The 17,374-nt window shown below is 32.6% G+C and overlaps 1 protein-coding gene across 5 annotated transcripts in view; it reads right to left on the bottom strand.

The window, feature by feature from the left end:
* Positions 1–999: 999 nt before the first annotated feature.
* LOC115881170 (ankyrin repeat and fibronectin type-III domain-containing protein 1) overlaps positions 1,000–17,374 on the bottom strand; it is a 216,479-nt gene continuing 200,104 nt past the window's right edge. For all 5 annotated transcript variants that reach the window (XM_030898556.1, XM_030898553.1, XM_030898552.1 and 2 more), the window contains 5 exons: positions 17,104–17,320; positions 15,765–15,938; positions 14,787–15,410; positions 4,144–4,438; positions 1,000–4,055 (listed from right to left, as the gene is read on the bottom strand). In XM_030898556.1, the coding sequence (XP_030754416.1) occupies positions 2,589–4,055; positions 4,144–4,438; positions 14,787–15,410; positions 15,765–15,938; positions 17,104–17,320 (2,777 nt within the window). In that variant the 3' untranslated portion in view covers positions 1,000–2,588. The remainder of the gene's footprint in view (positions 4,056–4,143; positions 4,439–14,786; positions 15,411–15,764; positions 15,939–17,103; positions 17,321–17,374) is intronic.

Raw genomic sequence — 17,374 nt, 5'->3', positions numbered from 1 at the left:
GAATTCAACTCACTAACTGCATTAAAGTTGTAGCAATTATAAATATTGTTATATTTTAAAAGTAAAAGTGTAAACAGTTACACTCGGAAATACCGGAAGTAGACAGCAACATTCATAATTCAAATAGGTACACACATTTATTATTACATATTTAAATTCTCTGTAAAATTTTAAGAATTTTGATATTAAATACTCTATAAGCATTAACCGTTTTTGAGAAAGAAAATATTTAAAATTTTTGGAGGAAAAAAACTGCCTGTTAAAAAAATTATATAGACTTAGAGAAGGATTTACAGTTAAAAATAATCTTGGAACATTAATTATTTATTTATTTTTTCCATACATTTTTTGAGTAGCCTTACTGGACATATATCCATTGACCTCTATTTATGACCAGCCATTTTGACGGAGCACAAGGTTTATCTCCTCCTTGAGTGGTTTTATCGAATATCGGGTTGTATTCAATGCGACCGGTGGGTTGTCCTATATTATTAATATCATCTTTAAAATAGGAAACAAAACATTTTTCTCCCTCTCCTCCTCGCCATGCCAATTCCTTGGATAATATAAAAAATATTTTTTTTTGCAAACCATCATTCTTCATTACAATTTCGTACCATCAATTTGAAAATATCATCTATCTGCAATTCCTTCCTTTTGACACTTTTTTAAAAACGGTAATTATTATGTATAGAGTGTTTAATACCAAAATTCATAAAATTTTAAAGAGAATTTAAGTAACATTTATAATAATAAAAATGGGGGCACTCGTTTAAAATAAGAAAGTTGATGCCAACTTCCGTTATTTCCGAAAGTGCCGCCATATTAAAAATATTTTTAATCAATCTTGTTGTGTAACAATGATGCGCAAAAAATCTCTGATCTAGATATTGTAGTTTTCTAGAAACTTCTGGCAGTATTAAGTAGTGAAACATTTTATTACGAGTTAAAAAGTGAATAAGTATGGGATGTAAATAAAATCCAATTTAAATTGCTGAGGACATATTTATTTATTACACATGATCCTTACGCGCTATAAATACAATATCCGCAACCTGCAAATTCAGATGTGCATCACAATCGTGCTTATACGACATGCACCGTTCATTATCATCTTTTTTCAAATATTATCTCTTTGAAAAAATACTTGAAAAAATACGTTTTAACCCTACTATATACAGATCATTAGTGGCAATCGATTTATTTGCTCCTACAAACATTTATATCTTTTTAAACTCTAATAAAACTAAATCTCTAACTTTCTCAATACGAGATACAAATAATTTACAGTAAAAAAGAAAATAAAAATATATAATTTCTTTGTACTAGAAAAATAATTAGTAAAAAAATCGTACTTATACATATTTATACTATTTTGTCGCATTTTGTAAAATTGGAAATGATATGATTTGTTTGTATAGTTTCCTGATCAAGAAATTAAATAATTACAGTTTTTTAAATGCATAGCTAAACATTCGAGACTATTACAGATTTTGTAACTTCATCAACATCTCTAGATTATGTTTACAAATATATCTTTTTGGAACATGAACTTTTTATAAATATAGTTTCTTTGCTACTAGAGTATTTCACCACTAAAAATAATAATAAAATTTCAATATAAAGAACTAGTTATAAAATGGCTGGAATTTCTATTTTGATAAAAAACCATTTGTTTTTAAATCTATCATAGGTAACATCAAGAAGTAACTATTTTTTTACCACTTGCAACTGTATAATTTGTACATTTTGATGAAACCTACCATATTCCACAATTTTATTTTTTTATAATTTTTTTATAATATTTAATAAAAATCAGGAAGCAAAAACTATTTTGGTTAAAGCTTTGGAACATCTTCGTTAATATCTAGGACGTAACTTGTTATATAGTTTGATTTTTAAGAAAAAAAAACATTTTCTTTTAATTACTAACAATAATTGTTTATACCCCTTCATTATTTTTTTCTTTCCTTTACTTAACACTAAGTTAAATTCATTAAATATGGTCCTAACATTTTTTAATAAACGATATCATCACAGTCTTAATATACACGTCCAATGTTATTTCGTTCATGATCAAAAACTGGCCACATTTCTAAAATTTTTGTCAATTACATTAAAAAATATTATATTTAATTGCTAACATTGGAGTGTGGCAAAATGTTTCTATACATAAAACTATTTTTAGCGCTACAAATATTATTTTCTTTGTATTTACTCTCCATTTCTTTCATTCATTTATTGTTATAGGCAACAATGATATTTTTCAATTAATATTATCATAAGAAAACTAGCACCATTTCAATTTGACTAAATTATTATCGATCTGTGTTACAAGAAAGTTTATAGATTTGATAATGTAATGTAATCTATCCTTTCTTGTTTATTTAAAGTTTTTAAAAATACTTTTGCAAACTCCTGGGTGTATATTATAATTTAACTGTATTTGATGTTGTCATGTCATTTTTTGCCTTCAAAGTGTTTTCCTTTAATAAATTAACTAATATTGTACAAATTGTTATTTATTTTTATCCTGTATTTACCAACATTTTTCTTGTAACACAGACTCATTTGAAACTATCATCTTCTTAAATCCGATCTATCCGATTTGACTCTATCCTATCCAACTTGCTACTATGATCTAAAGCGGCTAAAACATCGTGTTTTCTTCTTACGTACAACCTCCCTAACTTCCAAGGGTTTTGCAACAACAACGGTTTGAAATCGTCCCTCAAACACCTCTCCCTAGCTCCTATGATAGCCACCAAACAAAAATTCTTCAACATATCCCTGTTATAAATAGGTCCCTTCTTTCCCTTCAATATCACCGCCATGTTTAGTTGCCTCACAACAACATTTACCACCTCCCTAGCAGTGGTTCTAGGAGTTACATATACTTTTAAGCTAGTCCCAATGACCAACCCTGTCTCGTATGCCGCATAAATTTGTAGAATGTCGTAGTTATCTTTGGCATAGGGTTCTGGATCATCGGAAGGAAGATTGAATATCTCTGGAAAGACTACGGGGCAATTGGGCGAGTCCAGTTCAGGAAGGTATGGATCTAACCTGTCCATATCGGATAACGTTGATCCAATATTCGTCAGACTTTTCGATAGGTTACTGTCTAAATTCGACAACCCCGGGAAAGCGTGATCGACGGTTAGGAACATGACGTTTTGATCTGAACTAGTCGGTTCTAAAAAATTCTGTTTAACGTTTGCCATGCTTTTGCTCGGAACCATTCTGGGTCTAGGTTTCTTTTTTTGAGGCGTTGATGAACTCAAAGGCTGCTGATCGCTGTCTGAACTAAGACTGTGCAGACTGTCGGTTGTGTTAATCGTATTCACACTGACCATACTTCCTCCATACATAGGTTTGACGCTGAGTAAAGGACTCGTTGTAACTGACATACTAGAAACAGCAACGTTTCGAGGTCGAGAATTTGGGACGTTACTACAGCTTGGGACGGAGAACAGAACATCCTCACTTCTGCTGGGGGTGAGCTGGGAAAGATAATCACTGGCGCTAGTAAAGCTCTCGCTGTTTTTCCGACATTCTGGATCACTTCTCGCGCTTAAATAATGAGAAGAGCTACCGTTTATGTTGAGGTGTTGTTCGCTCTTACTGTGTTCACTCACTAAACTAGCACTAACATTTTGGGTTGTGCCTCCTGGACCTGGCCAAGATCCCCGTCCCGGAGTGGTTTTAATAACTTTAGGCGGAGGAATCTGTAACAGATCTCTCTTAGGACTAGTTGATACTCCGATTTCTTTCTCCAAAATGTGTCTCATCACTATAGAGCCTACGGTTCGGTCTCTGGCGAAGGTAATGACATCGGCTAGCCATCGTACGCTCTTCCAGATACTTTCGAGTTTGTTTTGGAGATCCTGTAGTCTGGCAAGACGTTCTCTGGCAACGGCAACTTCGGTGTTGGAGAAAGCCTCTCGGTGCAAGTGACTGGCTGTTGCTGAGTCCAGCTCTAATAAGCAGCTTAGTTTGCAGTACTTTTGAACGATGTTGCTTTGGTATGTGTTGAGATGAATCATTTCGAACACCTGAAAAAGAAATATTAATCAGTTTCTAGTCGGTTGTTACTTGTTACGTGGGTAAGTTGTAATATAACTTCAAAATTTGTCAAGTTACCTGTATAGGCAAGCTGATCAAATCACCCCTCTGTAACAGTATCTCCCTTTGACCAGGGACGGCGCAGGAGAATTCTGCCGAAGGGCAGATAGCGATAAAACTAATTTCGCCGGTGAGTTCGATCACTTCGGTGTCGTAGAGTCGATGTGTATTGGCTTCGTCGCTGGGGATGTCCATGTAGTTGAACAGTCTTTTGGCCGCGCTGGTCATCAGCTCGAGAAAGTTTCGTTGTAGTTCGCTGGCGTTGTCAACCACGTCCGGAAGATGTTGCTGTTTCAGGTATTCCCATTCCTCTCTGGAATAAAACATGAAATAATATAATAATCGACTTAATTGGGAACTAGTGGAGTGCCCAGAGACTTTTACCTCGGAATTCAATTACTGTGAATGTATTAAGGCGAAACCTTCTGTATTGTGTTTTATAGATAAAATACACTAAAATGTTTACCCATTTTTTTCCGTTGCTTTTAATTTTGTATTTTAGTAAATTCTTAGTTATTTCCTTCTTATTTATTTGATTTTTTTAAATTTAGTATGTAAATTTATTGAAATAAATGTCTAATGCATAAGCTATACCCATTCTGCTTATATTCTAATCATTGAAATTTTGATTGAAAACTAATTATACAGGGTGGCGCGTCTTATACGACGCGGTTTTTGCAAGAACAAAAGTTTGTATTGAAGTGAAATTTTGTGAGCTTATGTAAGTCAATTTAAAGCATTTTCTAAAATTATACAGTTCTATAGGGTGTCCCTAAAAAAGTTACACATCAAAGTTGTGTTTTTTATAATGGAACACCCTATACAGGGTCCGGCAATAGTGCGTCGGGCATCTGTAGCTCATAGAATAAAATATTTGAGAATTTTGTTTTAGTGCAAACCTAAAGTATGTACCAGGATGTATTTCAGGAAAATATTTAACTTCTATAGGGTGGCTCAAAAAAGTGTGGGTGGACGTGGATGATTTTTTTTAAATGGAACACCCTGTATATTATTGCATTTTTGGATTCCTTTCAGATCACTTTACATACACCTAAGATATAAATAAATATATTTCTATAGTTTCAGAGATATTAAAAAATAAATCAAAAATATATATTTTTCAGCCCTTCTTAAAAAAATTATTAAAAATACAAGAACTGTTCTGAAATCAAAACTATATTAGGTATTTACTTTAGATAGTCTGTACTTTCTTTGCTATAAATATGAATATCGTAAATTATACAGGATGTTCAAAATTCTACGCCAAACTTTCTAAAATATAAAATAATTTTTCTTCGTTTTTTTAAATGGAATACCCTGTATATTATTTTTTTATTAGATGGAGAGTTTAAAAATGAATATTTTTTGTATTTAGAGTATTTCAAAATTCTTAACGGTTTCGCAGATACACGCAGTATTATTTCATATGGCGCTTTCAATGGTAAAATACGAGAGAAAAATCATTGGGTGTGGCTGATGATAAAAATTTACTGTGGAAAATGCCATATGAAATATAAAACCGCAAATATCTACGAAACCGTTAAAAATTTTGAAATACTGTAAATACAAAAAATTTTCATTTTTTAATTCTCCGTCTATTGAAAAAATAATATACAGGGTGTTCCATTTAAAAAAACGAAGAAAAATTATTTTACATTTTAGAAAGTTTGGCGTAGAATTTTGAACATCCTGTATAATTTACGTTATTCATATTTATAGCAAAGTAAGTACAGACTATCTAAAGTATATACCTAATATCGTTTTGATTTCAGAACAGTTCTTGTATTTTTAATAATTTTTTTAAGAAGGGCTGAAAAATATATATTTTTGATTTATTTTTTAATATCTCTGAAACTATCGAAATGTGTTTATTCATATCTTAGGGTTATGTAAAGTGATCGGAAAGAAAGCCAAAAATGCAAAAATATACAGGGTGTTCCATTTAAAAAAAAATCATCTAGGTCCACTCACACTTTTTTGAGCCACCCTATAGAAGTTAAAATATTTTCCTGAAATACTTGCACTTAAACAAAATTCTCAAGTTTTTTATTCTAGGAGTTACAGATGCCCGACGCACTATTGCCGGACCCTGTATATTAATTGATTTTCGGATTCTAGTAAAGAAATAAAGGCGATTTTCTTTAGAAAATTATATGACTAAAATGTATAATTTATGAAATACATTCACCGGCGCGAAAAATGGACACGATTTTGATGATCAGTTAAGTAGTATGTAGCCAAATCATTTGACATTTACATTTTAGTATCTCTTTCTAGATTAAAAATGAAACTCCCCATCTGTTAATTATACGAGGGAAAACAAAATGTTGATATTTTGGTGAAAGTTTGAAACACCCTGTGGAATACGTTAAAACAGCAACAAATTTAAAAATAATTTTATCAGCTAGATACATCCTTCCTCGATAGTTTGTTTTTTGGTTCATCTCATTAGCTCTATTTTTGTTGGAGATATTCGATCTTGAAAAGACACTAACATATTTTCGTAATTTTTACATTAAGACCATGCCTTTGCTTTTGGTCTTAGTCAACAGATCTACTAAGTTCTTCTCCTGAAGCAGGCCTTCTTGACATAAGATTTAGTCTTCTTCTTATAGTTCGTCAGTTAATATGTACGTCCCTTAGGTGCCATTCATTATAAATTTGAAAAGCTGACAAACAGCGGTTTTTTAGCGATAAACTAAGTCGATCGTCTCGATTAGAAGTTCTCATACGAAGGTTCCTGGACGTCGAGATTGACGTGGTCATAATTCAAAATCACTCAATATACTCTATAGTAGGTATTAAGGTATTTTTGGAATATAGCCATTTCACTGAACTAAACAAATATAAAGTATTTCATTTGAAAAACTAAAACGTATTTTAAGTATAAAAATATATTTGATTCATCCTGTATATCTATAAAAATATTTTTGAAATGTGAACTACCATTAAACACATATTTTGTAAAAAGTTTGGAATGAAAATCTCAAATAGGAATCCAGATCCAGATCTTTTTCGGAACGAAGCTATCTTGTATGTATGCATTTGTATATGTGTGTTTATTTAAACACTAAAGTGAAAGCAACGAATTTAAATGGGCAAACTTTGTAATATATCGTATTAACAATACAATGCAAAAAGTCATAAAAATTCGTTCACAATAAATGAATTCCGAGGTTTGTATCCCATACGCGAGAGCTTAAAGCACTCCCCTAAATATAGGATTTTTTTTTCATTTTCTACCATTTCATATGCTTCAAATATTTACCCTTTAATTTAAATGTATTTTTCAGTAGTTAAGTTCAAAAACGAATGCAATTAGACATACAAAGTTTTATGATATATATTTGAAGTAAATTACATGTATAGGATTACCACAGACATAAAATAATGCAGACGCAAATCCGTTCTGAAGATAAATGACTTCAAATATGTAACAAAATGAAAAATGGTCTGGAAGCAAAATATCTTCTATCCTGTTAAAGGAAATTTGATTTTGTGCGTCGACAAGGGTCTGTCCAGCTATGGACAGCCAATAAAGAGTGACCTTTCCTTTGAGGTTTATATATAGGTCGATAGTGGCAGTGACTGACAAAAACATCCCTGTCGAAAATTATTTTAGGCCGTTTAATGGACAAATAATCTAGAGGCACTTTATTTCTTGTAAACAAACGTATAAGGTTTCAAGGAAGATACTTTTTCTGAGTTACTTTTCCAATAATATTTGATTTAGTAATGTATAAAAAGTTTAATGCTATAGTAATTTTCTGCTAATAACTTTGTACAATAAATAAAAGACACAAAAGTTTGACTAACAATTTTAATGCATCTTTTAATTTTTGACAAATCGATAAACTGTCACTAGATTAAGATTAAATCAAATTTATTATTAACAATATTACATATATTTGATACCAGTTAAATTTTCAGTTACGTAACGCCGGGCTGATTAAAGTTGCTACATTTATTTATTTATTTTCTGACATTGTCATTCGTTTTGACATTTTAGTTTTGTATTACGAGTTTTTGGTTTAAATAAATAGCGTTGTCATACTTTAAGCTTAAAAATGTTTACTAGCACATCTTGCAGTTGAACATAATTTTTTTAGGACCTCTTTTAGTGCGAAGTCTAGAAGATAGCTTAATAGCCGTAAAAAACTCATCGCAACTTTATTGGAATATTTGGAACGGAAAAGCGGTAGTAATGGCCGTTTATGTCCCTCAAGTGCTGTTAAGGAGGTAAGTTTTGTTGATGTAAATAATAACTGTTTATATATTTATAATTAATTTATTTTTGTTTCCTAAAATATTTTGATGAAAAGAAAATATGTAAAAGTGGGCAACGCTGTGCCGGTCAAACTTAATCACGTGACTAAAAGTTTATTTGATATGAACTATATATTTTTTTTTAATATTTATAAATTTTTCGATAAATAAAGAAACAATTACTATAATATTCATAGATGCATATATTATAGTACATTTTCTCGTGTCTCGTGTCTTTGTGTTATGTTTTTTGTATCTTGTATTCTATAAAAATGCTTCAAATATTTACCCTTTAATTTAAATGTATTTTTCAATAGTTAAGTTCAAAAACGAATGCAATTAGACATACAAAGTTTTATGATATATATTTGAAGTAAATTACATGTATAGGATTACCACAGACATAAAATAATGCAGACGCAAATCCGTTCTGAAGATAAATGACTTCAAATATGTAACAAAATGAAAAATGGTCTGGAAGCAAAATATCTTCTATCCTGTTAAAGGAAATTTGATTTTGTGCGTCGACAAGGGTCTGTCCAGCTATGGACAGCCAATAAAAGTGACCTTTCCTTTGAGGTTTATATATAGGTCGATAGTGGCAGTGACTGACAAAACATCCCTGTCGAAAATTATTTTAGGCCGTTTAATGGACAAATAATCTAGAGGCACTTTATTTCTTGTAAACAAACGTATAAGGTTTCAAGGAAGATACTTTTTCTGAGTTACTTTTCCAATAATATTTGATTTAGTAATGTATAAAAAGTTTAATGCTATAGTAATTTTCTGCTAATAGCTTTGTACAATAAATAAAAGACACAAAAGTTTGACTAACAATTTTAATGCATCTTTTAATTTTTGACAAATCGATAAACTGTCACAAGATTAAGATTAAATCAAATTTCTTATTAACAATATTACATATATTTGATACCAGTTAAACTTTCAGTTACGTAACGCCGGGCTGATTAAAGTTGCTACATTTATTTATTTATTTTCTGACATTGTCATTCGTTTTGACATTTTAGTTTTGTATTACGAGTTTTTGGTTTAAATAAATAGTGTTGTCATACTCGATTCGGGTTTGAGAGATTCAACGTCGCTTCGCTTATATGCAGACGACACGCAAGTGTATATGTCTTTCAAACCAGGAAAAATATTGGAAGCCAATGCCATCCTCTCTAGTGAACTTAGTATACTTCTAAAGACATCATCTAATCGTTGTTTAGACATTAATCCCAATAAATGTTACGGTCTTTTATTTGGTAGAATACAGGCTAGAGACCAATATGAAAAATTGTTTTCTGTGTCTTTGGACGGAAAGAGGTTGAATAGCTGTAAATCTGCAAGGAACCTTGGTGTGATTATGGATACTCACTTAAGGTTTACTGAACATATTAACAAATGTATAAAAAAGGCCTTCATAAATTTAAAACTGATCTACAATCAACGTTACATCTTAAATCCTAATCTCAAAAAGAAATTATGTGACACCTTAGTTCTTTCACAATTTACCTATTGTGACTCACTATATGGACCGTGTATTTTAGATCATGATGCTAAACGCATTCAACGACTACAGAACTGTTGTATCCGTTTGATAGGCAGTATAAAAAAATATGATACAGGTATCACAAATAAAATGGCGGAAATTGGTTGGCTCAACATGGCTGGGAGAAGAAAATTTCATTCATACTTACTAATTTATAAGATAATCAATAATAAAAGTCCATGTTATTTGTTTGATAAAATTAAATTTAGGTATGATGAACATTCACTGGACTTGCGTCACAAGTTTAATATCGCTCCCCCTATACATCGCACAACTCTGTATGAGAGATATTCAGTTATCAGGCATGTATTCTTTATAATAGAATTTCTGTAAATCTTAAAATTAACTCTTATTTGAAATTTAAAAGTTCTATACGACAGTTAATATTTAATTCTTCAATTTAAATGTTCAGATCTTATAATCTCCCGTCATGCCTCCATTTTAGTTTGTTTTGATTTATTTATTTATCTACTTAATGTACTTACTTGTTAATTACTTTCTGTATAATTATCTATAATACGGGATTAATTATTGGTTGCCTTTTTTTACTCATAGAATTATTCTCTTTGTGTATCTATCATATATAAATACTTATCAATTATTTCATGTTTCATGTATAAATATTTCATTAATTGATTTTCGGTATATTCTAACTATGTTATTCTACCCTTTAGTTTTCTATTATAATTATTATTGATTTATTATAATATTTTTATATAATATATATTAATTATGTTTACTAATTAGGGTTAAGTTAGGAAGCTAAGCTTCAACTTCGCCTTTTGTGATTTTTTAAATTTCGCAATAAAGTCTTTATTATTATTATTATTATTTATTATTATACTTTAAGTTTAAAAATGCTTACTAGCACATCTTGCAGTTGAACATAATTTTTTAGGACCTCCTTTAGTGCGAAGTCTAGAAGATAGCTTAATAGCCGTAAAAAACTCATCGCAACTTTATTGGAATATTTTGAACGGAAAAGCGGTAGTAATGGCCCTTTATGTACCTTAAGTGCTGTTAAGGAGGTGAGTTTTGTTGATGTAAATAATAACTGTTTATATATTTATAATTAATTTATTTTTGTTTCCTAAAATATTTTGATGAAAAGAAAATATGTAAAAGTGGGCAACGCTGTGCCGGTCAAGCTTAATCACGTGACTAAAAGTTTATTTGATATGAACTATATATTTTTTAATATTTATAAATTTTTCGATAAATAAAGAAACAATTACTATATAATATTCATAGATGCATATATTATAGTACATTTTCTCGTGTCTCGTGTCTTTGTGTCATGTTTTTTGTATCTTGTATTCTATAAAAATGCTGAAAAATAAAAAATTAAACAAATTTTGCATTTATCTAAAGCTGATTTGTGGATAGCTGAGCTGTGGATAATTCAATAATTCGTAATTTTAAAATTTATCACACTTGCTTAATACCTGATACACATTTAATACTTTTTCGATTTTGCACGTTTTGTCAGAGTTAATATAAATATAAAAGTATTTTGAGTTTTAAATGAGAAATATGTTCAATTAAACTTAAATGAACACAATCATTACAATAATAGTTCCCAAAGCCACCTCGCCGTATCAAAAAATAACATAAAAATTTACTGATAATAATTCAAAAAATTGCAAATCGTTGGTGGCAAGTTCATTTCGCTTTTAAAAATTACCCAAGACATGAATCAAAAAGCAAAATGTACAGGAGTCATGGTTCTGACGAAAAAATAATGTTTTAGACAAATTTACTCACGAAATTATTGCACAGTATGTTTTAAAGTTAGAGCAAAAAATAACCTTTCGATTAACCCTGTATAATAAGCCAAATACTAAAGTTTATTTTAAACTAAGTTTACGAATTAAAGTTGATTTATTTATATACAGTTTGCTAAAAAGTCATAAAAATTAGGGCTATAAATAAACAAATATAAATAAATTTGACGAAATTTAAAGTAGGATAGTATTATTTGATATGGCCCTCTCAACGGTAAATAAAAATAAAATAAATTGTTATAATATTTTCCTGAAATACACCCTAGAACATACTTTAGGTTTGCACGTAACAAAATTCCCAAGTTTTTTTATTATAGGAGCTACAGATGCCCGACGCACTATTGCCTGACCCTGTATGTTATCTAGCTAATCAATAAACTAGCCAAGTAAAAACTTAACACTAAGGCTGGTTTACATTGGTATTAATAGTAGTAGAGTTCACTAGCATACTTTTTTTCTAAAACACTCTACTTTGCCCACTTTGGTAGAGTAACTGTACACACGTCTCCAGTAATTTGAAAAGACAGTTCAGTTTAAAGTGTGTGACAATGAACAAGTAGGTTAGTCAATGGAGATTCCTTTACCAGATCCTTCTACACTTTTTATGAAAGAATCCATTAAAGGAAACCATTTAATATATGGAACATAGACATCATTTAAACCAGAACCTGATTTTTTTGACTTTTTTATTTTGTAAACTTCTTGATTATAAGTACACCTCAAATCTTTAGTTTTTTGTTTTAATTCGTCTAACCTAACCAACATTTTCCTTTGATATATATTTTACAATTTCTTCGTAGGTCGCTGATCTCATTGATCTATTTCTATAATTAGGGCGGCTGATATTCCATATAAACTCGTAATCCTTGTATACTGCCACGAATTTCGTAGTTTCAGATTCCGTCCACTTCATTTTCTTTCATACGTAAGCAAAATTTTAAGTTTTAATGAAGAAGTAAAAAGAGATCGGCAAGCACAAGAAACATCCAAACACTCACCTCTACTAAAGCTAGTCTAGTGCCTGTTTACACTGGTATAGTAAACTAGCAAACCGGTAGAGTAGAGTAAGATGGTGATAGTGGGGGTAGGCTAGTAGAGTGTACTATTCCACACGTGCTATCCACTCTACTCGCCCTTAGACTATCTATAGTACTATAATGTAACTAGCACAAACTGTTTACATTATTCTAGCAGTGGGATATCGTAAAGGCATATCGACCATCGACGCAATCAATCGAGTAGTCACCATTGCAAGGAGTGTAAAGGAAGGGAATTGGAAAAATAAAGGATATTATGCATTAGTAACTTTAGATGTCAAAAATGCTTTCAATACTGCAAGATGGGGAGAAATTATACAAGCCTTGAATAGAAAAGATTTCCCAGAATATTTGAAAAATATGGTGAATAGCTATCTTACAGAGAGAAAAATATTCTATCTAACGTCTGAAGGAACAAAAACGTATGACATAACAATGGGAGTTCCCCAAGGATCGGTCCTAGGACCCCTCCTATGGAACATATTTTATGACGAGCTTATGGAACTGGAAATGGCTGAAAACACAGATATAGTGGGATTTGCAGATGATATTGCTGTTGTGGCAACGGCAAGTAAAACAGAACAACTGGAGATTGAAGTTAACGACAGTTTAGATAGAATACACCGTTGGCTGAAGATGAAAAATTTGCAACTGGCTGTCCATAAAACAGAGGCTGTACTGATAACGGATAAGCGATCTTTTACGTATCCAAAGATTGTGTTGGATGGGACGGAAATCAATGGTCCTCAGTCCTAGTCAAAGCCTCAGATATCTGGGAGTACAAATTGATAAAAAGCTGAATTTCAAAGAACACATACATGCAGTAGTGGTAAAGGCTCAGACAACAGTGGCTAAATTAGCAAGAGTAATGCCAAACATCGGAGGTCCAAGGCAGGAGAAAAGGATACTTTTAAATGAAGTGGTCCACGCCAGTATTTTGTACGCCGCTCCAATATGGGCAAAGGCACTGGAGGTTAAAAAAGAAAAACAGAAACTTCTATCAGTTCAGCGACGGAGCGCCTTGAGAGTTGTTTCTGCCCTGTAGGCAGTAGTACAGGTACAGTTCTGTACTGTAGCGGAGCAAGCGGTATTCGTAATCGCAGGTATACCACCAATAGACCTGGTAGTAAAGGAAAGGGCTTATATATATGATCAGAAAACTACAGGAAGAACAGATAAGGCTGATATCAAAAATGAAGCGAAGGAGATATTATATCAACTGTGGCAAAGAAGATGGGATGAGGCGTACGGTGGAAAATGGACACATATGTTAATCCCGAATATAAGAAGATGGACTGAACGAAAACACGGACAGGTAGACTATTATCTTTCCCAGATACTTAGCGGTCACGGAGCTTTCGAACATTATTTATATCGTTTCAAGAAAAGAGCTAGTGCGGCTTGTAAATATTGCAGCAGTGCCATCGACGATGTCAGTCACACCATTTTTGAATGCTCGGCCTGGGAACCAGGTAGATTAAAGATCAAAGGGATTTTTAAGGTACCCTTTAAAAAAGAAAACTTAGTACCATCTATTGTGGAGGACGAAGATATATGGGAGGCTTTCGTGGCGTTTATATCAAAAATTCTACGACAGAAGGAGCTGGATCAACGGAGGGTTGAAGAATGACCAAAGTCTAACGTAGAGAGGGGCATCGGCGCCGAAGTAATGCGTGAGCAGTTCCAGCGCAGTTTGTCTACCAAATAGGGTGGATTTTTTTTAGTCGGTAGGAATCCGGCACAACTCGGTCGCCAGAACAACAGACCAGGCGTCTAAGAAGATTTTTTTACCATCCTCCAAAAAAAAAAAGTAGTGGGATAGTACGCACTCTACCACCGTATATACTCTACTATTATTAATACCAATGTAAACCAGCCTTAACATATTCTCGTTTATGAGTTGTTCCGGTCAGTAGTGGTACTATTTGAACATTTGAACGATCACAAATGTGTTGATGTTGAATACTTCCTTTAAAACTTTATAAACTTAAATATTAAATATAAGACAAAAAAGTTACTTACGCCGAGACGTGCGGATTATCTCTCACTTTACAATGAGGTAGCATATTCGGCGTTTTCGTCGACACCACAAGCTGAATCATATCCACTGAACTCTGCATTTTCAAATAAGCCAAATACAGTCCCCTCCCCAACTTCAAACCGGACACTTGATGGTAATTGATCTGATCCTGTATACTAGCCATTAAAACGTCACCGATACTAGAATCGTCACTCAGCACAGCCTTCTTAAACACTTTGTTCATCGGCAACCAGCGCGAGTTCAACACACTGACACTTTTCGGCGACTTGACGTAGTTTATCGTGCTTACCACCACCGTACCCTGAGAATCCCTGACTGGCCTGTAGTAGAGCTGGCCTAGGTCTTGCAGACACAGGGACGACTGCATTTGGAGGGCTGCCAACAGTAACTTCGTCCGGAAATGTATAGTTGAGGAGGTGTGCTCCTCCATGACGGTCTTGAGGCATTTGGTGTCGTCCCACGTGGAGGCCACCCTCATCAGCCAGTAGAGGTCGTTGTTGATGCAGCTGGGAAATGATTCGTCGATTTCTATCACAGGAAGGAAGTCTTCGTTGGTCACGAGGACCTTGTCCTCGTGGTAGAGGATACAGGCTAAATATATACCCCTAAAACATCAAAAGAAAAATATTCCATTAGAATAAAGAAATTTGAGACTAAATCTAGCTGTGTTACAAATACAGGGTGTCCCAGGCTCAAGTGCCGCCATATTAAAAACATATTTTTAATTGAGAGATCTCATTGTGAAACAATGATGTACAAAAAATCTCCGATCTAGATATTGTAGATCTCTAGAAACTTTTAATGCATGCTCAGCTTGGAACACCCTGTTTAAGATGATGATTTGGACTTCCCCCGGCTCTACTTCAACAGGTTTTTTGTATTATTATTATTGAGTCTTCGATAATAAATAAATTCTCTAGAAGTAGAAGGTTCAGCACATTCAAACAAAGTTATGTTACCTTTTTAGATTTTTTTGGAATTTGCTAGCGGCTGTAAATAATTGCTTTATTGTAGTCTTTTTTCTTTGTGCTCTCCTTTGGGATGGACCTGCTGATTCCAACATCTCACTACCAGGCCTTAATTGTCTTACTTCTTCTATAAGCTGATCCAATTGATTATTGCTTTCACCATATCTAAAAATAAATCATCTTTTCTTAAAGAGACATTAAATATTGGTTCACATCTTTATTTGGTTATTATAGAAACATAGTTAAATCAACCACAATATACTAAAACACTGTTTCAATATTCTGAACGTATCTTTTGCCATTCGAATTAGTATCATCAGTAGATCGTAGTAACATGGCAATGCTGACTATTAATCTATACTAATATATAAAATCCTTAAGTGACTCACTAATTAATCACGATCCTGCTCAAACCACTCAACGTAAGCAGCTCAATTTTGGCATACAGGTTGATTCTAGGGTGTAGAGGTTCGATAAGAAGGGATTTTTCGAAATTCTAGTTCCAAGAAGGTGAAACCACCCCTCAAATATTAGAATATTTTTTATTTAAAATCCGGTGAGTTTTTCGGAAAAACTCTTAAACACGTATATTTATTTTTGTTGTTTTGCATATTTTAAGATTTTTTAAAAATTTGTACAGGGTGTTTCATAAAATATGACCATTAAGTAATCACGATTCTGCTTAAACTGCTTGAGGTTTAAAGCTGATTTTTGGCCACCGGATTGACTGTGGGGTGTAGAGGTTCGATAAGGAGGGGTTTCTCGAATCTCAAAATCCAAGAGGGTGATAACGCCCCTCAAATATTACAATATTTGTTATTTAAACAACGGTTAGTATTTCGGGAAAACGCTTGGACACGCATAATTTAGTTTGTTTTTTTACATATTTCGAATTTTTAAAAAAAAATCAAACAGGGTATTCTAAAAAGTTGGGTAATTGATTAACCACGATTCTGCTTAAACTGCTTGATGTAAAAAGCTTATTTTTGGCAAACGGATTTTTCGAAAGTCAAATTCCAACGAGATGACCAACTGCCCCTCAAATATTACCAAGTTATATAATAATATCGCCATATTGTTTTTTCTCATGCTGACATATGTAAATGTGAGAAAATTTTATCCAGTTTGTATGTTAATGGAAATTCTTGCTTTGCTTTATCATCACCATTACAAATGATTAATTCGACGCGAACGAACGAAGTCGCGGGTACACGCTAGTAATATCTATAATTTGTTGTATTGTGGTTGATTTTGAACAATAAAATTATATATTATTGTTTGTTACATTTTCACAAAGTCACTGAATATATTTCTTAGTTCTCAGACATACCTTGGATCTTTTTGTTCTATTTCCCTCCAAGTGGACGGTGTCACTGACGCCGGTGTGGAGGCCCTGTACATTCCGTAACCCTTTAAGTTGCCACAACTGGCCCTAAAATAATATCTCCTTCCCTGAGTCAGTTCCACTTGGCACCTTAAATTGGACATGTCCGTAAGCTCTTCGGTACCAGAGATAATGGAGAAATCGGGTCTTGTAGACCATTGTACTGTAAAAAAATAAGAAAAGTATTTAGAAATGGAGGAATTATGAGAAATAAATT

Source organism: Sitophilus oryzae, unplaced genomic scaffold, assembly GCF_002938485.1.
Source record: "Sitophilus oryzae breed Bouriz unplaced genomic scaffold, Soryzae_2.0 scaffold_169_pilon_pilon, whole genome shotgun sequence".
NCBI lineage: Eukaryota > Metazoa > Arthropoda > Insecta > Coleoptera > Curculionidae > Sitophilus > Sitophilus oryzae.
This window is presented reverse-complemented; position numbering and strand designations above follow the sequence as displayed.